The 21,069-nt window shown below is 41.3% G+C and overlaps 1 protein-coding gene across 4 annotated transcripts in view; it reads left to right on the top strand.

Annotated features, from left to right (window-relative positions):
* agtpbp1 (ATP/GTP binding carboxypeptidase 1) overlaps positions 1 to 15,628 on the top strand; it is a 40,330-nt gene extending 24,702 nt beyond the window's left edge. For all 4 annotated transcript variants that reach the window (XM_032578817.1, XM_032578816.1, XM_032578819.1 and 1 more), the window contains 3 exons: positions 236 to 412; positions 1,240 to 1,391; positions 13,886 to 15,628. In XM_032578817.1, the coding sequence (XP_032434708.1) occupies positions 236 to 412; positions 1,240 to 1,391; positions 13,886 to 14,057 (501 nt within the window). In that variant the 3' untranslated portion in view covers positions 14,058 to 15,628. The remainder of the gene's footprint in view (positions 1 to 235; positions 413 to 1,239; positions 1,392 to 13,885) is intronic.
* Positions 15,629 to 21,069: the final 5,441 nt, after the last annotated feature.

Raw genomic sequence — 21,069 nt, 5'->3', positions numbered from 1 at the left:
AGGTTTTTAAAAAGTTTCAATCCCAAAACCACTACAATTTTCTGTCAAACCATTTCTACAATTTGAATTTCTCTAATTTACTGAAAACAGTGCCGCTCTATGGGCATCAGCGTCTTGGTTCATGTTCAGTTTCAATGATAACTAGCTAATAATTAAGATAATCAAGGGCTAAAGGAGGCACTAAAATCTTTGCACAGTTATTTTTGCTTAAAAAAATGATTGGTTTATTTTACAGACTCTTCCTAAGATCCTGTCCCAGATCGCTCCTGCCTTCAGTATGGCTAGCTCCAGTTTTGTTGTGGAGCGCTCCAAAGAGTCAACCGCACGAGTTGTTGTTTGGAGAGAGATTGGAGTAAAACGCAGTTACACCATGGAAAGCACACTCTGTGGCTGTGATCAGGGCAAATATAAGGTATGAATTTGATATTTTTATATAGAAAGGGTCAATAGACCTGACTATAAGGTCATCAGTTAAACCTTATAACTGATGACTTTCTTTGTCCAGTTTCTACTGTAAATAAGTCAATAAATTGCTTGTTGCAAATTTACATTTTTAAATACAATTAATGCTTTACTAAGAAAAATTTATGTTTTAAATGTTAATATCTTGGCTAAACTTATCTGGGCTGTTGAGTGCATCACTTGAACATCCTAAATGTCCACCAGGGGGAGCTTTGGTTCTATTTTCTTCTGATGAATTCCCATGTTTTCTCCTTCCTTTTTGGAATCATTACCATCTTATTTTTTTGCCTACATCTTTTTCCCATCCCAGCTGATTTTTTTCCATCTGAATTTTGCCAATGTCAACATATAATATATTTACAGTTCTAGGAGGTCTCTCTTATACCCTGTGAAATATTTGGCAGGATGTGCAGAAACAATTGTCTATTGAGTTGTGGCTTTATACTTCAGTGTCCAGGCCAAGTTTAGATGTTTCCAGTTTTCCTCTGGAGAAAAGAAACTTGGAAGTTTTTTTGGGGTAAAATAGAGGTTGGCTTTGTGTGCGGTTGCTCCCTCACTGGGAAGATTTTCTCTGCATGAATGTGTCCTTCTATGGTTTTACATAAAGGTTTTCGCCACAAAATATGTTGCATCATTAAAAAATAATCTTTTTGGATGTACTTACCTACACCAAAAAATTTAAAATAACTATATTTAGGCTAATATCAGCATTTGTGCATATTTGTGTCTTGCTTTGTTCTGATACCATTACACCTTTGGTGTTCATGTTCCTTCCAGGGACTCCAGATCAGCACCAGAGAGCTTGAAGAGATGGGGGCCCAGTTCTGTTTGGCCATGCTGAGGCTGAAGAGGTTGACGAGTCTCCGCAATCACCAGAATTTGCTGGATTTGGAGAGCGATATCATTGGAACACAATCCAAAAGCGTCAGGTCTGTCTTGTATGCTACAATCAGGCTAAATATTTCTTCTATTGTGGTACTGATTAGTATGAGACTGGAACGGAACATTTTGTCCTCAAAGTTTATGTGTTAGAAGGAGGAAAAATGGGCAAATTTGACAGTCTGACAAAGATACAATTGTGATGATTAGATAACTGGGTCAGATCTCCAGTACTGCAGCTATTGTGGTCCGTTTCTGGTCTACAGTCCTCTGTATCTATTAAAATTGGTCCAAAGTGGACAAGGCACACACATGAACATGGGGAGCAAAGACAGGCTCATGTGCTCTCATCCAACAGGTGAGCGTCTGTTGGCTCAAATTACTAATGAAGTTAAAGCCAGTTCTGATTGAGAGGACTCAGAATACACAGTGCACAGTTGTTTGTTTTTTTAGTTTTTTTTTTTAATGAGGCTGCAAAACTACAAGCCAGCCAGACTACCTTTGTTGGTCTGAATTTTGTGTCTAATTCCTGTTAAGTCTGTAGGTAGGAGTACCGACCCATCCTTATTCAAAAGCAGTGAGTTCATTCAGAATATCACAAATTATGCATAATCTCATTTTACATCTGTAACAGATGTGAAATGTTTGTTCAAATCTGAATCATAAAATTGTCTCAATGTAAAGTTTCATCTGGGGTCTTAAATGTATTTTATTTTTCAGTAAACGGTCATTGAAAGCTCTGCTCTACTTACCTAGTGTTTGGCCGCAGTTGTGGCTATGTGTCTTGGAGCCTCAGTAAATGTTTTCATATGTGGTGAAGAGGGAAGATCTGATCACAAGTGGACACTCGAGACACATTGTTACATCAGGTGTGAACTGAAGTACATCAGACTGTCCACATGTGACCCGTTCCTTTAAAGATGCTTGTTGAGGCCAGATGTAAACAATCTGTGTTATTATGGGATGGTCTTTGTTGAAAATGTAAAATCCTGGATATTCTTAGGCTGATTCTAATCCTACATGCTGGCTTCCAATCAAAGAATCACTTTCACAACATCGAGTCTGGACAAGCGCTGCTTTTGTGGTTGAGTGGGGCTGCTTTTTAAGCATAGTCTAAAAGCCGTTATGATTTGTCAGTACAATCTACATTCCCCTCTGATGCACTACTCAAGATACAAATAAAGACATGCATTTATGCAGGTCTGGCGCGACCATCATTGAAATTCTATCAATTCTGTATCCCAGCGGAGGTTTTCACGGCCACATTGAGCAGTCAGTGGCACAGTGTGGATTAAATGCACATTGAACATGTAAACTAGCCTTGCCCCTCTGCACGACCGGCATAAATTTGCATGTTATTATGGACTTAAGTAGGAGTCTTTTCAAAAGGAATTGTGCAGTCTTCATAAAATAGCTGTATGATAAAGCCTAGCCTAAGCAGTCCAAGCATACCTTACATCTTTATTACAGTTTACTTCTTAAAAAAGGTTTGCTCTGTGAAAGAGATTCAACAAAGATACTTGTGGAGGTTCAAATTATAGTGAAGACTTTGTTTTTAGGGATAACTTTTCTTTTCTCCTTATCCTACAGTGTTGTGTGGAGACTGAGAGGAGATAAAAATATTCAAACTGGCGGGAGCTTACAAGGACTGTTTCAAATGACAGAAACAAAGACTTGTTTTTGTTTGTAGAAGATAGAAAGAGCTCTTGTTGTTTTGATGTGTTGCCATAGAAATCTGTCAGCAATGCTCTGGTTCCTGATGAAGAATGTATTGCTATGTAAAAGTACCGTATTTTCCGCACTATAAGGCGCACCACACATTATAAGGCGCACCTTCAATGAATGGCCTGTTTTAAAACTTTTTTCATATATAAGGCGCATAGAATAGACGCTACAGTAGAGGCTGGGGTTACGTTATGCATCCATTAGATGGAACTGCGCTAAAGGGAATGTCAACAAAATAGTCAGATAGGTCAGTCAAACTTTATTAATAGATTACAAACCAGCATTCTGAAAACTCCGTTCATTTCCAAAATGAATAAACAGCTGTTTTATTATTTTCCCCGAGGTAAAGTAAGTGACGTGGTATTTTCGTGACACAGTTTATCTTTTAACAACAGCAAGGTATAACATATAGTGGAGGGGAACTTTTCCTCGATTCAATAAACACGTAAAAAACAGTCTGATACTGTTATGGTAAATCAAATGTTAGTGCAATCACAATATATATCCACTTCCGCACCATTGATCCGTTCATGTTAAATTCTCTGGCTGCTGTTCTGTTCCCATGTTCTACTGATTGACTGATCGCCTTGAGCTTAAACTCTGCGTCGTAAGCGTGTCTCTTAATAGGAGCCATTTTGGGGTCTTTACACAAAACCCAGCGTGCACCGCGCGCTTCTTCTTCTACGGGGGAAAATGAAGTCGGTGGCTGCTTACCGTAGTTGCGAGACCTGTTGTGGCTCAATATTGGTCCATATATAAGGCGCACCGGATTATAAGGCGCACTGTCGGCGTTTGAGAATTTTTAAGGTTTTTAGGTGCGCCTTATAGTGCGGAAAATACGGTAATAGCCCTTTTTTTTGACAGAAACCCATTTTTGATTTTTTGTGTAAATTTTTCATTATTTTCAATCTCAATCTGTCAGCTGAAATTGAGTCACATCTTGTTTGTGGTGCCAAACACAAATAGACGTAGTCTTGGCGGCTAACCACATCTCATCATTTCTCCCATGTAAAACATGAACTAATGATAGGAACAGACTGATATTACTCTGATGTTAATGAATACATATCAGGCTGCGTTCACACTGCAGCCTGAAGTGACCCAATTCTGATTTTTTTTGTTTTTTTACGTAATTCGACCTGTATCTGATCTTTTCATGACAGTCTGAACACTGAGCACTTCTTCTTTTTATGGCGGTTGGGAGAACACTGAGACCGCTGACGTTACTGCGCCCTCTACTGCGCATGTGGGCCACTTTTAGGTCGTTTGCCTGTTCAGACTGCAGAACACAATTTCAGGAGTCAGAGGCTGAAAACTTCTGTGACGTAAGGAGTCACAGGGGCTGAAAACTTCTGTGATGTCAGGAGTCACAGAGGCTGAAGACTTCCGACGTCAGGAGTCACAGAGGTTGAAAACTTCTGTGACGTCAGGAGTCACAGAGGCTGAAGACTTCTGTGACTCCTGACGTCACAGAGGCTGAAGACTTCCGACGTCTGGAGTCACAGAGGCTGAAAACTTCTGTGACGTCAGGAGTCACAGAGGCTGAAGACTTCCAACGTCAGGAGTCACAGAGGCTGAAAACTTCTGTGATGTCTGGAGTCACAGAGGCTGAAAACTTCTGACGTCAGGAGTCACAGAGGCTGAAGACTTCTGACGTTAGGAGTCACAGAGGCTGAAAACCTCTGACGTCTGGAGTCACAGAGGCTGAAAACTTCTGTGACTCCTGACGTCACAGAGGCTGAAGACTTCCGACGTCTGGAGTCACAGAGGCTGAAAACTTCTGTGACGTCAGGAGTCGCAGAGGCTGAAGACTTCCGACGTCAGGAGTCACAGAGGCTGAAAACTTCTGTGATGTCAGGAGTCACAGAGGCTGAAGACTTCTGTGACTCCTGACGTCACAGAGGCTGAAGACTTCCGACGTCTGGAGTCACAGAGGCTGAAAACTTCTGTGACGTCAGGAGTCGCAGAGGCTGAAGACTTCCGACGTCAGGAGTCACAGAGGCTGAAAACCTCCGATGTCAGTAGTCACAGAGGCTGAAGACTTCCGACGTCAGGAGTCACAGAGGCTGAAGACTTCCAACGTCAGGAGTCACAGAGGCTGAAAACCTCCGACGTCAGGAGTCACAGAGGCTGAAAACTTCTGTGACGTCTGGAGTCACAGAGGCTGAAAACTTCCGACGTCAGGAGTCACAGAGGCTGAAAACTTCTGACGTCAGGAGTCACAGAGGCTGAAGACTTCCGACGTTAGGAGTCACAGAGGCTGAAAACTTCTGTGACGTCAGGAGTCACAGAGGCTGAAAACTTCCGACGTCAGGAGTCACAGAGGCTGAAAACCTCTGTGATGTCAGGAGTCACAGAGGCTGAAGACTTCCGACGTCAGGGGTCACAGCGGCTGAAAACTTCTCTGACGTCTGGAGTCACAGAGGCTGAAAACTTCTGATGTCAGGAGTCACAGAGGCTGAAAACTTCTGCGACGTCAGGAGTCACAGAGGCTAAAAACTTCTGTGACTCCTAACGTCACAGAGGCTGAAGACTTCCGACGTCTGGAGTCACAGAGGCTGAAAACTTCTGTGACGTCAGGAGTCACAGAGGCTGAAAACTTCTGACGTCTGGAGTCACAGAGGCTGAAAACTTCTGACGTCTGGAGTCACAGAGGCTGAAAACTTCTGTGACGTCAGGAGTCACAGAAGCTGAAAACTTCTGACGTCTGGAGTCACAGAGGCTGAAGACTTCCGACGTCAGGAGTCACAGAGGCTGAAAACTTCTGTGACGTCAGGTGTCACAGAGGCTGAAAACTTCTGACGTCTTGAGTCACAGAGGCTGAAAACTTCTGACGTCAGGAGTCACAGAGGCTGAAGACTTCCGACATTAGGAGTCACAGAGGCTGAAAACTTCTGTGATGTCAGGAGTCACAGAGGCTGAAGACTTCCGACGTCAGGAGTCACAGAGGCTGAAAACTTCTGTGACGTCAGGAGTCACAGAGGATGAAGACTTCCGACGTCAGGGGACACAGAGGCTGAAAACTTCTGTGACTCCTGACGTCACAGAGGCTGAAGACTTCCGACGTCTGGAGTCACAGAGGCTGAAAACTTCTGTGACGTCAGGAGTCACAGAGGCTTAAAACTTCTGACGTCAGGAGTCACAGAGGTTGAAGACTTCCGACGTCAGGAGTCACAGAGGCTGAAGACTTCCGACGTCAGGAGTCACAGAGGCTGAAGACTTCCAACGTCAGGAGTCACAGAGGCTGAAGACCTCCGACGTCAGGAGTCACAGAGGCTGAAAACCTCCGACGTCAGGAGTCACAGAGGCTGAAGACTTCCGACGTCAGGAGTCACAGAGGCTGAAGACTTCCAACGTCAGGAGTCACAGAGGCTGAAGACCTCCGACGTCAGGAGTCACAGAGGCTGAAAACCTCCGACGTCAGGAGTCACAGAGGCTGAAAACTTCTGTGACGTCTGGAGTCACAGAGGCTGAAGACTTCTGTGACTCCTGACGTCACAGAGGCTGAAAACGTCTGACGTCTGGAGTCACAGAGGCTGAAAACTTCTGTGACGTCAGGAGTCACAGAAGCTGAAAACTTCTGACGTCTGGAGTCACAGAGGCTGAAAACTGCTGTGACGTCAGGAGTCACAGAGGCTGAAAACTGCTGTGACGTCAGGAGTCACAGAGGCTGAAAACTGCTGTGACGTCAGGAGTCACAGAGGCTGAAAACTTCTGACGTCTTGAGTCACAGAGGCTGAAAACTTCTGACGTCAGGAGTCACAGAGGCTGAAGACTTCCGACATTAGGAGTCACAGAGGCTGAAAACTTCTGTGATGTCAGGAGTCACAGAGGCTGAAGACTTCCGACGTCAGGAGTCACAGAGGCTGAAAACTTCTGTGACGTCAGGAGTCACAGAGGATGAAGACTTCCGACGTCAGGGGTCACAGAGGCTGAAAACTTCTGTGACTCCTGACGTCACAGAGGCTGAAGACTTCCGACGTCTGGAGTCACAGAGGCTGAAAACTTCTGTGACGTCAGGAGTCACAGAGGCTTAAAACTTCTGACGTCAGGAGTCACAGAGGTTGAAGACTTCCGACGTCAGGAGTCACAGAGGCTGAAAACCTCCGATGTCAGGAGTCACAGAGGCTGAAGACTTCCGACGTCAGGAGTCACAGAGGCTGAAGACTTCCGACGTCAGGAGTCACAGAGGCTGAAAACCTCCGACGTCAGGAGTCACAGAGGCTGAAAACTTCTGTGACGTCTGGAGTCACAGAGGCTGAAAACTTCCGACGTCAGGAGTCACAGAGGCTGAAAACTTCTGTGATGTCTGGAGTCACAGAGGCTGAAAACTTCTGACGTCAGGAGTCACAGAGGCTGAAGACTTCCGACGTCAGGAGTCACAGAGGCTGAAAACTTCTGTGATGTCAGGAGTCACAGAGGCTGAAGACTTCTGTGACTCCTGACGTCACAGAGGCTGAAGACTTCCGACGTCTGGAGTCACAGAGGCTGAAAACTTCCGACGTCAAGAGTCACAGAGGCTGAAAACTTCTGTGACTCCTGACGTCACAGAGGCTGAAGACTTCCGACGTCTGGAGTCACAGAGGCTGAAAACTTCTGTGACGTCAGGAGTCACAGAGGCTGAAAACTTCTGACGTCTGGAGTCACAGAGGCTGAAAACGTCTGACGTCTGGAGTCACAGAGGCTGAAAACTTCTGTGACGTCAGGAGTCACAGAAGCTGAAAACTTCTGACGTCTGGAGTCACAGAGGCTGAAAACTTCCGACGTCAGGAGTCACAGAGGCTGAAAACTGCTGTGACGTCAGGAGTCACAGAGGCTGAAAACTTCTGACGTCTTGAGTCACAGAGGCTGAAAACTTCTGACGTCAGGAGTCACAGAGGCTGAAGACTTCCGACATTAGGAGTCACAGAGGCTGAAAACTTCTGTGATGTCAGGAGTCACAGAGGCTGAAGACTTCCGACGTCAGGAGTCACAGAGGCTGAAAACTTCTGTGACGTCAGGAGTCACAGAGGATGAAGACTTCCGACGTCAGGGGTCACAGAGGCTGAAAACTTCTGTGACTCCTGACGTCACAGAGGCTGAAGACTTCCGACGTCTGGAGTCACAGAGGCTGAAAACTTCTGTGACGTCAGGAGTCACAGAGGCTTAAAACTTCTGACGTCAGGAGTCACAGAGGTTGAAGACTTCCGACGTCAGGAGTCACAGAGGCTGAAAACCTCCGATGTCAGGAGTCACAGAGGCTGAAGACTTCCGACGTCAGGAGTCACAGAGGCTGAAGACTTCCGACGTCAGGAGTCACAGAGGCTGAAAACCTCCGACGTCAGGAGTCACAGAGGCTGAAAACTTCTGGGACGTCTGGAGTCACAGAGGCTGAAAACTTCCGACGTCAGGAGTCACAGAGGCTGAAAACTTCTGTGATGTCTGGAGTCACAGAGGCTGAAAACTTCTGACGTCAGGAGTCACAGAGGCTGAAGACTTCCGACGTCAGGAGTCACAGAGGCTGAAAACTTCTGTGATGTCAGGAGTCACAGAGGCTGAAGACTTCTGTGACTCCTGACGTCACAGAGGCTGAAGACTTCCGACGTCTGGAGTCACAGAGGCTGAAAACTTCCGACGTCAAGAGTCACAGAGGCTGAAAACTTCTGTGACTCCTGACGTCACAGAGGCTGAAGACTTCCGACGTCAGGAGTCACAGAGGCTGAAAACCTCTGACGTCTGGAGTCACAGAGGCTGAAAACTTCTGTGACGTCAGGAGTCACAGAGGCTGAAGACTTCCAACGTCAGGAGTCACAGAGGTTGAAAACTTCCGACGTCAGGAGTCACAGAGGCTGAAAACTTCTGTGATGTCTGGAGTCACAGAGGCTGAAAATTTCTGACGTCAGGAGTCACAGAGGCTGAAGACTTCCGACGTCAGGAGTCACAGAGGCTGAAAACTTCTGTGATGTCTGGAGTCACAGAGGCTGAAAACTTCTGTGACGTCAGGAGTCACAGAGGCTGAAGACTTCCGACGTCAGGAGTCACAGAGGCTGAAAACTTCTCTGATGTCTGGAGTCACAGAGGCTGAAAATTTCTGACGTCAGGAGTCACAGAGGCTGAAGACTTCCGACGTTAGGAGTCACAGAGGCTGAAAACTTCTGTGATGTCAGGAGTCACAGAGGCTGAAAACCTCTGACGTCTGGAGTCACAGAGGCTGAAAACTTCTGTGACGTCAGGAGTCACAGAGGCTGAAGACTTCCAACGTCAGGAGTCACAGAGGTTGAAAACTTCCGACGTCAGGAGTCACAGAGGCTGAAAACTTCTGTGATGTCTGGAGTCACAGAGGCTGAAAATTTCTGACGTCAGGAGTCACAGAGGCTGAAGACTTCCGACGTTAGGAGTCACAGAGGTTGAAAACTTCCGACGTCAGGAGTCACAGAGGCTGAAAACTTCTGTGACGTCTGGAGTCACAGAGGCTGAAAACTTCCGACGTCAGGAGTCACAGAGGCTGAAAACTTCTGTGACGTCAGGAGTCACAGAGGCTGAAGACTTCCGACGTCAGGAGTCACAGAGGCTGAAAACTTCTGTGATGTCTGGAGTCACAGAGGCTGAAAATTTCTGACGTCAGGAGTCACAGAGGCTGAAGACTTCCGACGTTAGGAGTCACAGAGGCTGAAAACTTCTGTGATGTCAGGAGTCACAGAGGCTGAAGACTTCTGTGACTCCTGACGTCACAGAGGCTGAAGACTTCTGACGTCAGGAGTCACAGAGGCTGAAAACCTCTGATGTCAGGAGTCACAGAGGCTGAAGACTTCCGACGTCAGGAGTCACAGAGGCTGAAGACTTCTGTGACGTCTGGAGTCACAGAGGCTGAAAACTTCCGACGTCAGGAGTCACAGAGGCTGAAAACTTCTGTGATGTCTGGAGTCACAGAGGCTGAAAACTTCTGACGTCAGGAGTCACAGAGGCTGAAGACTTCCGACGTCAGGAGTCACAGAGGCTGAAAACTTCTGTGATGTCAGGAGTCACAGAGGCTGAAGACTTCTGTGACTCCTGACGTCACAGAGGCTGAAGACTTCCGACGTCTGGAGTCACAGAGGCTGAAAACTTCCGACGTCAAGAGTCACAGAGGCTGAAAACTTCTGTGACGTCAAGAGTCACAGAGGCTGAAAACTTCTGTGACTCCTGACGTCACAGAGGCTGAAGACTTCCGACGTCAGGAGTCACAGAGGCTGAAAACCTCTGACGTCTGGAGTCACAGAGGCTGAAAACTTCTGTGACGTCAGGAGTCACAGAGGCTGAAGACTTCCAACGTCAGGAGTCACAGAGGTTGAAAACTTCCGACGTCAGGAGTCACAGAGGCTGAAAACTTCTGTGATGTCTGGAGTCACAGAGGCTGAAAATTTCTGACGTCAGGAGTCACAGAGGCTGAAGACTTCCGACGTCAGGAGTCACAGAGGCTGAAAACTTCTGTGATGTCTGGAGTCACAGAGGCTGAAAACTTCTGTGACGTCAGGAGTCACAGAGGCTGAAGACTTCCGACGTCAGGAGTCACAGAGGCTGAAAACTTCTTTGATGTCTGGAGTCACAGAGGCTGAAAATTTCTGACGTCAGGAGTCACAGAGGCTGAAGACTTCCGACGTTAGGAGTCACAGAGGCTGAAAACTTCTGTGATGTCAGGAGTCACAGAGGCTGAAGACTTCTGTGACTCCTGACGTCACAGAGGCTGACGACTTCTGACGTCAGGAGTCACAGAGGCTGAAAACCTCTGATGTCAGGAGTCACAGAGGCTGAAGACTTCCGACGTCAGGAGTCACAGAGGCTGAAGACTTCCGACGTCAGGAGTCACACAGGCTGAAAACCTCTGATGTCAGGAGTCACAGTTAATGATTAATCAGTTACTAAATTAGTTGACAATCACTTCAATAATTAATTAATCACAATTAACCCCATTAAGTATTTCAGCTCCTAATATTTGCGACTGTTTATTGTTAGCATTTAATTTATAAAAAGTTTTAGTTTTGTCTTCTGATTTATAGCACTAAATCAAAAACTCAATCCGATTGTTAGCTTTTATTTATATTAACAGTACCGTATTTTCCACATTATAAGGCGCACCTTCAATGAATGGCCTATTTTAAAACTTTTTTCATATATAAGGCGCATAGAATAGACGCTACAGTAGAGGCTCGGGTTACGTTATGCATCCATTAGATGGAACTGCGCTAAAGGGAATGTCAACAAAATAGTCAGATAGGTCAGTCAAACTTTATTAATAGATTACAAACCAGCGTTCTGACAACTCCATTCATTCCCAAAATGAATAAACAGCTGTTTTATTATTTTCCCCGAGGTAAAGTAAGTGACGTGGTATTTTCGTGACACAGTTTATCTTTTAACAACAGCAAGGTATAACATATAGTGGAGGGGAACTTTTCCTCGATTCAATAAACACGTAAAAAACAGTCTGATACTGTTATGGTAAATCAAACGTTAGTGCAATCACAATTTATATCCACTTCCGCACCATTGATTCGTTCATGTTAAATTCTCTGGCTGCTGCTCTGTTCCCATGTTCTACTGATTGACTGATCGCCTTGAGTTTAAACTCTGCGTCATAAGCGTGTCTCTTAATAGGAGCCATTTTGGGGTCTCTACACAAAACCCAGCGTGCACCGCGCGCTTCTTCTGCAGGGGAAAATGAAGTCGGCGGCTGCTTACCGTATTTGCGAGACCTGTTGTGGCTCAATATTGGTCCATATATAAGGTGCACCGGATTATAAGGCGCACTGTCGGCGTTTGAGAATTTTGAAGGTTTTTAGGTGCGCCTTATAGTGCGGAAAATACGGTAATACATATAGTACTGTACAAAAGTTTAACGCAGGTGCAAATGAATGCCACAATCTAAGAATGCATTTAAGAATAAAAGTGTAAAAAGTTCTTCTCAACAACAAAATGTTGTGAATGAACAGAGAATAAATCTTCAAAACACCTGCAGTTCTTCTCTGAACGTTTGCACAGTTTATGAAAGAAACTCGATCAGTGTGTCGTTTCCCGGATAACTAATGACAGATTTTCTGTAGGCTTCGTCAAATTCTTCAGATAGAACTGATAACGAAGGTCAGATTTTTTACCAATTCAAATAATTTTACAACAGTAACACTTATTGAAAGTCATTAGTGTTGTTACGTATTTTTTTCAGACTGTGCCGACATTCCAAAGCTGAAAAAGATGTTTAAACCACACTGGAGAAACATGAGAAAACGGACTTCTTCCTTCACAGTTTTGCTTTGTGGTCCTCTAACAATTCCAAAATGATTGCAATGTTTTTTAAATGGACAATAAATCGGCATTACTCCAAAGAGAGAAAGCTGGATAGATAGATGTTTGTGGAGAAAGAAAAGAGCCTCATAGACCAGATGAATTATTCTTCGTTCAGCGTGGTTGAGGTTATCTTTATATCTGGACTACCAACGTTCTCTTCTTTAGGGATTTGTCAACTCTGTTAATTTGAAAGAATGCTTTATACCCCAAACTGCCATTTTTGTACCTTCTTCACTTGTCATTCCCTGCTCTCCTTCTTAGTAGCGTACTCTACTCTCATATTGATATATTCATTCATCATTTATGTGGCCGATCATTAAGGGACTTCAAAAGTGTTTGTTTGTGTGAGCACCCTTTGGGAAATGGTTGCTCTCATCCTTGATTTATGATTTTATGTGTAGGTCTCTGTATGGTAGCACTTACCATTTTATCAGGGCATGCAAACAATGGTTTTAGCTTTTGGGAGGTCTATCCTAATGTCCCTAAACATGAGGGACATATTTATTTCTGTTTGCCTTTAAGGATAATAGACGTTTAAATATGTCAAGGTCTCTTTGCAAGGGAAAATGCAGAGATTTTAATCTGAATTTGGATGTTTTAAAGCACATGTGACAAATTCTGAAAATGTCAGTGGCGTCTGGAGTTTTTGTAATGGCCTTTAATGGTTGGTGCACAACTTCTGCAATCCGATTCGATAATATTCTGTCTGTCATTACACACTTACTGTACATTTACTGACACACAGTTTCTCTGTATCTCTGTCTATCTCATGCACTCACCAAGGGGAGCTCAGTGGGAGCTCATTGTCTATACACCCTTCTCCTCCCACACATATGATCGACTGTCTCTCTAGGATCGCATTTCAGACCATTAACACCATTAAAAACCCACTAAAGCCACTAAAACCTCAAAGAACCAGCAACCATTTAACCATTAGGACCCATAGGAAAAAAAACAGCCTCACTGGTGGGAGCTTACAAGCACTGTTTGTTAGCAACATGAATTTAGTTAGCATTTAAAACTCAGTTAATATGCATATTTTTTTTTTTTTTTTTGTTTTTCATGTTGTTTGTACTTTTTAGAATTTAGGTTTTAAAAATTGGTAATTGATCTTTTTTTTTTTTAGTTTTTTTTTTTTTTATTACTGGAACAGTTTTTACAACGTCACTGCAATATAACACCTGTCTGCTTTAGGTAAGGGAACCCTTACTAATTGCAGTTTCCTAGAAACTTCCCTCAAAAAATCTCCACTAACCTTGTACGGTAATAGTTTAAAACTGTAAATGGAGAGGTAGACTGGGGGCATTTTATGCTTTTTTTCATTTGAAATTTAATAAATGTTTGGCACAATTATCTTGTGAGAATTGCATTTTGGTCTATGCATAATTATGTCATTATTCATTGTTAAATAATTTCTTTAAGAAATTAAAAGAAGAAAGGATACCTTTTGTCCTGATTGTAACAAAAGCTTTTTGTTATGTCATTTAAATTCATGTTTTTTGTTGCTTTGTTTCTGCAGCAGCTGTACCACTACCTATGTGTTGGAGGAGGATGAACCATCCTTTCTGGAGGCTATCGACTACAGCGCCGAAAGCAACGACGAGGACCCAGAGCCTGAAAGCGATCTCTGCGGTGACGTCCAAGAGAATTTCGATCAGCTGTCAGACTCTGAAACTCGTCACAGGAACTAGTGTTAATCTCCCTCATATGTGGTGTTTGACAATTAGTCCTTGGGTTATTAGTTGAACAAATTTAAGATTTCACTCTTCAAACAGAAAGATGCATCACCTCCTACCGTGTCTTGCAGATAAATAGTCACACCTGTATTCTGTGAGGGATTAGTCTTGGTCCGGCCTCTGTTAGCAGCTTGTTGCTCCTCAAGGTGCATACACCACCTGCCTTTCTCTTCAGATATATTAGCATTAGCAGCTGCAAGAATAAGGATGGATTTCACTGAATGTTTTCACCGTTTCAGCACCAAATTACAACCCTCCGAAGCCTCAGACACCATACAGCCTCTGAGATTCACATGTACATAATCGGAGTGATAGTATATGAAACTCCTCTTACCTGCAACAGTATAATTAAAAAAAAAAAAAATCCTTTCCAGTGAGAGAACCACCCTGCCTTCTTAGTGAAAGATTGGTGAGCTGTGCTTGTGTTTGTGTAAAATCACCTTTCTTCAATTTTAACCCTTCACATTTATCCCAAACCGAATCTATTATATCACATGAATGTAAAACATTCACATCTTTATGAAAATGAACCTTATTCCTGATGAATTAAGATATCAACACACAAACTTTCACAAGCTCAAACACGCACAGCAGTTAAACATTTAGACTGAATGTATACTGTCAGTGTTTATTGTTTTCACAATCCACAGTATTCTAAAGCAGTATGAACAATAAGCATGATTGTCAGAAACCAAAAACATTTATTTGCACTGTTTCTACAACCAGTAAACACTTGAAACAAAGAACAAACCTGAGAGTAAAAACTCGTTTTATGTGTTACATATTATCACCTCTGAAGTTCTCTGAGCCCAGTTAAAGGTGATGCTCACATTAATGTGACATTAAGAAAAGATAAGACTGGAATTTTGCCACCACTTTATCTTTTTCTTTTTTCTTTTTTTTTTGGAGTATACGTTTTGCTGATTTGCAGAATGTCTTGTCAGTAAGAACAGATGGTGCTGCTTATTAACGTGTGAAATAGTTTGAATTTTTGTTTTTGCGGATGTGTCTCTTTTGGATTTGTACAGATGGTGCATGGCTTATTGAAATATTTTATTGGAAATACTTTTAATTTATGAAGTCTTTCATATGCATCCTGCATGTTTGTATCACTCATTTATAGTGTATGAATGCAAAATCTGTGTGCCCATGATTTTAAGTTGTCCCATTATCCTTCTCAGCTCTTAAAGTGTGCTTCTATCACATCTGTCGTTTTTCTTTTGCCTATCTTATTTCCTCTCTTTTCTTCCATCCTTAACCTCTTTAATCCTCTTCTATCCTTGGACTTGACGTCCTTTCACATTTCGCTCATGAGCATCTTAAAAACCCTGAACAATGTGTGTGTGTGAGTTTATTTTGTTGTAAAACTGTGTGCTACTTTATTTATGTTTGGAACAGTTGACGTTTACACCTTGTGGGCTGTATTTTATTTGATTGTAAATGAGCAGAAATGGTCTATTTAAGTTGCGTGGCATAAAATTGATGGTAAAAAGCAAGTATCAGGAAATAAATTGTGAACATGGAAAGCTGTTGTATTTTTCTTTATTTTGAACTTAATGTTACCAACATTGTAATACAATTGTAACATATTGTTTCTTGAATCATCAACTAGATGAGCACAAAGACTTGTCCTTGGGAAGGTTTCTTTTTATCCTTTGGGAACCGGCCCTAATTGAACAGACTGAATTATAGTGAGAGGAAAATGAGACTCAAATAATGGAGCAAGACTGTTCTACTTACCAAGTATTTAATTCGGATCATTTTAACAGATATCATCATAATGATTTTATATTTTATTGCTATGTACATTAAATTGTAAAATTATGGACCTATTACAATAAACCCTGAAATTAGATCATTTATTTTGACCACTCTAGCTCAGGTAGTCAGGTTATTGGTGATCAATCAAGTTAGTTATGCATGTTCTGTTTTTAATCAACTTTTTTAAAATTAAAATCACATGAGTTTATTCATGTCCAAAATCTTTAGAGCTAACATATTTTTGCGAAGAGTTGGACAAATGTCAAGCTTTTAGTTAATTGAAAAAGGCTGCTGCATGGACCGCAGTAAAATGTTATTTTATCAGCGAGCTGTGCTGCAGGGGCAGATATGCTCGAAACAGTTTGCTTGTGTTGGCAATGGTTATCTCTAAAGACAAGCGTGCAACTAGGGAAAATGTCTGAAGGAAAAAAAGCATCAGTTTTGAATTGAAGGTGTAATGGTAGAGCAGAGCTCCATATGCAGAGGCTGAGGGGCCATTCAGGGTTTGATTTCTAATCTGGGCCCCTTGCTGCATGCCTTCCCTCCTCTTTGTCAAAAAATTATGTGGAATAAAAGTCCACTGGCACCACAAAATCGTTGGTCAGGTATTTTGTAATATAATGGGAGCCTGAAAATAAAATCTTTCCATTCCAGGCCCTCGTCATGCTTTGATGAGGAATTATCTAGAATCTTAGCAGTACTCCCAACATATGGATCAGGGAAGTTTCTGCCATTGTCCAGAATAAAAGTACACTGCACTGAAGAGTAAATGTGAGTTAAAAAACACAATCATTCTTTAGCGGCATTATTCACACTTACCAATACTCTGTTCTGTAGACTAAGATTCACTACAACAGCATGTAACCATGATTTAGCTGTGACCAGCTAAATCATGGTTTACAATAAAACCACCATTAAAAAATTATGATAAAATTTAGCTACACACGCTGTTTTCTCAATTTTCAATTTTAACTTTGACAGCTTATTAAAGTTATTTAACTGGGGGAAGAGGAGAAGAGAGCTACCATGATGGACTCTGGTGAAATTCCTGTGCATTCTTGTACAATTTATAGCTGTAACAGAAGGAGTTACAAGAACACAACCATGAATAAATATGGAATCAAAAGACTGTAAGAGCAATATTGTCCAATTACAATATACTTGTTATTTGATATAGGACTGTTTTTGCAAGTTAAGAAGGTTCAACAGTATACCGATTGTTTTTAGATTAACAAAATTAAATGTATTTGCTTATCAAAACAGCAGTTCTAGAGAAATGATGAATGCTTAATAAAGCATATGAACTTTTCGATGTTTTGCTCCTGAATATCGGATGTAAAAAAACAAACAAACAAAAAAAACAGATAAATAATTGCAGCAAAATAAAAATAAAACAATAATTTTGAATTAACATCTGATTTTAGTTCAGATAAATTAGAGAACACATATGAACAAGATTATATGAATGTAATACCAACACTAAATATCTAAACAAACCCTGAAAACTGAATAGAAATAGGGTGGGGATGTTTATGCTAAGGATACATTTCAAAGGTCAAAATTGAGCTAAACTTTTTTGTTTAACCAGCTGTTATAGCTTAAAATATAGTATTATTACAGTCAATAATACTATAAAAACAATATTATTACAGCCAGACAGAAAGAACGTATGGTTTCTTGTGTAAACATTATGTGACCAGTTATTGACTGACGCAGTCTTCTAGCTGCTATGTTACCGTAGGAATCCAGATTTGAATGTCATCTTAATAATTTCTTGTGGTCAGGTCTGTGGAAGCCCAGTTTTGTTGTTAGAAGTAATTTGAAGACAAAAAAACATAAAGGACTCAAAGTAAGTCGAAACCACAACAGTCCCAGTTAGAGACATATTTGTTGTCTGTTGTATTGTTTTTGTTATTCAGTGCTGGGCTGTCATTAGTGATTGCCTCGGGTACAGGAGACAGAAAATGTAACCACTAGCAACATGAAAAGATCATTCTCACTGGCAGTAGCTTATCAATTATGAAACATGTCTTCCAAGCACCTGTAAAGATAGCTTGTGTTGCTTTGAATTATAATTTGTGGCTACAGCAAATTCTGCTTAAAATGGTAGAATTAGCAAGTTCCTCAGGTGTAAAGTTACACCTGAGCCTCCTCTGCTAAGGTCACTCAACAATAAAGAAATATGATTATCCACACTGGATCTTTTTTTAAATGTTGGATTGCAAGGTATAAGAAGAAACCTATGCCACTAGTAGATGCTTCTGTTTTTGTGCAATGCTATTTTTAAACCAGTTCCAGGAAAGTAAGGTGATCTAAATCTGGCTTTTGAACTAATTTAAATGTCAGGATTCAGCTTGCAGGGACATGCGTAAGAACTCAGATTTCAGGTCACAGACATTCAAGAGACTTTCAGCATATAAATGTAAAAACACCCATCAAGATTAAAAATTCAAACATCCAGCTTTTGAAGAATGCTTCTCTCAAATTTGCCTACTTTGTGCTCCTTCGGTCAATATCAGGTGGTGTTTTACAGAAAAAAATATAATAATGAAAATAAAGATTAGAACAGATTTAAAAAATATGTTTCTTTTGTTTAAATATGGAAGTTTTACATAATGTTTAGGCCAATATCAAAGATTTAGAAAGTTATATAGCATTTTAACTTTAATCAAAGTTTTAACTAATTGATGTTTTTAAATATTTTTAAGTTGTAGCTTGCTCTCTGATTGGTTAATTTACTTCTACATTGTTGCAGTGCATCAGTGCATAATAGAACAAGGCCCCCACATATTTTACAAGTCATGTAGAGATTGTGCAAGTCTCACCTTTTTCCAAATAATCAGTCTATTATTAAAAGTTTAACTACGGTAGTTCAATTACAATAATATGGTGGTTAAATCGTTATTCCAAGGAATTTTTCAGTGAAACTCTGTCAGGATTTAGTTTACCCACAATATGTTATTTAAAATATGGTTTCCATGTAAGGAAGCACAGATAATTTAGTATACTGTCATATAATCAGATTGTAGCCACAATCAGACATACTCCATCATTTTGCCCAGACACAGAGAAAAATGAGCTAAGCAGTTAGGTTAAGCTAAGCTAAGCTTACTGTTTTAATGCTTCTTCAGACATGAGAAAGTTTTTACTGACAGAGTTCACATAAAAGTTAAAAACCACTGCAAAATGAAAGCATTTTTTTTACCTGAAACTTTATGCTCACAAATGGCATCTGCTACCACACATTCATTCAAAGAATTTTGTTTGAAAATTGTTTGATTTAATCGGGAAAACTGTCACATCCTCCATATCTATACATAGCTTCTCGTTTTTAATAAAGCCTTTTTATGGCAAACAGGAGGATTTTTGAAGATTTTATTAGCTGGTAATTTTTAATTAGGCACCATTGGTATCAAAACTAAAATGAACCTTTAAACTTCCTGAATATATTTAGCACTGTTGGGTCTACATAGTCCTGTTGTCAGCTAATAGAGCATAAGTAGATACTCAATCACTCTATTTCATTGGCACAGTTGTTCGACCATTTGTTCAGCAGTGTACCTCCGCTGCTTAAGTGCACCGAGTAACATAATCTTTTTCTTCTCAGGAAATGACAAGGGCAAGGAGGGAGTGACAAAAAGCCTCTGCAAATGTCCTGAAAATAAGCTCTGAGTGATGCTCAATGTAAATGGATATAAGTGGACAGGAAGACTCAGAGAGGGGAAAAAGCGAGAGCAAAAGTACAGAGGAGGACAAGAGGAATTTGAAGAGGTGGAGAGGCATGTTAATCTGGGAAAGGCAGCGCAGAGAGAAAAGCTGCTTTCCGCTTTAAGCCCCACGCCCTCACTTCCTGTCCCAGTTGTCAATCACAGGTTCTCAAGAGCATCACACAAAAGACGGCCCTCTTTCCTCCAGCCACTGCCACAAACACCAACACAATCCAACCAATTAAGAGAACTGGTCAAAAGAGGGGATATTGTGCATGCGTATGAATGTATGAGTCCTGCAGAGGTAGAATGGTTTGAAGTGCTGCTGCAGGTTTCTCATGTCCAGCGGAGACCACTAATTAGGAATCCCTCTCCCTCTGCCTCACTGTGTCTCATGCGTTCTCGCAGGCACTTTGCCCAATCTCCGTCCTCACACTGATGAGCTCATTGCTGTAGTCAAAGTGTGGCTCTGTGGGCGTCTAATAGTGTAGCCAATTAGTGCTGGAGTCTGACTTGGCAGCGTCTCTAACTCACTGGTGGTCCCACAGAGGGACAGAATGACTCCCTGAAAAGGTACAAGTTCACAAAGAACAGCTCAACAAAGACCTGTGTGTACAGGCTGCGTGTCATGGCAGAGCACAAGGGAAGGGTAGCTGCATGTGTGTGTGCGATAGGTGTAGGGGTGTGTGTGTGAGTGTGTGTGCATGTTTAATATTGTAATTCATGAGCAGAAATCTTCAATGAGGAGTCACTGCAGATTATGAAGAAAAGAAACGCTTAAATAGGCACCAAACATCTGAACACCTATTTCACCTGGGCACCTATAATAGCTTTACTTTCAACACTGAACAAACACTTTCCTTATTTCATTACATAAGTCTTTAAGCAGATTGCACGAAATTAAATTATTAATTGTCAAAGTGGCTACAAAATGTCCTAATCCTGGTATTATTATGGGTGGGTGGTACATAGCATTCGGTAGCAAACGGCTTCATTTCATGCAAAAATAGTGCAAAAACACAAAATATTGAAAATGTATGAAATGACGAAACAAAATGTTTTTGGATTCAAAAATTAGAACTTTATTTGTGAAATTACCAACATAAACAATTATTAATGCAACATTTGCCTATAGTAAAAAAAAACAAACATATTTGTGTATTTGTGTTTTTTGTTTACATCGGTTTTCGAAGAAAAAAATCTCATGTCTAGGATTTTAACAAAAATTAGCTGCTCTTCAAGAGGTTATCAAATTACTTCAGTATTTAAAACAACAAAGGACAGTCATATTTATTAAATGTAGTACAATATGACTGATGATGGAAAAACTGGTGTATCAAATATGCCAATTTAAACAGACTGTATTTTATTATCATGTATCTCTGTGAATATAGTTAGTTTCAGTTGATCCCTTGTAGCAAAAATGTTAAGAAAGATTGATATTGTTGTTGAAAAATGCACAGCCGTTATAATATCCAGGAAATATCTATGTTAATATT

This window comes from Xiphophorus hellerii, chromosome 12 (assembly GCF_003331165.1).
Source record: "Xiphophorus hellerii strain 12219 chromosome 12, Xiphophorus_hellerii-4.1, whole genome shotgun sequence".
Taxonomy (NCBI): Eukaryota; Metazoa; Chordata; class Actinopteri; order Cyprinodontiformes; family Poeciliidae; genus Xiphophorus; species Xiphophorus hellerii.
This window is presented reverse-complemented; position numbering and strand designations above follow the sequence as displayed.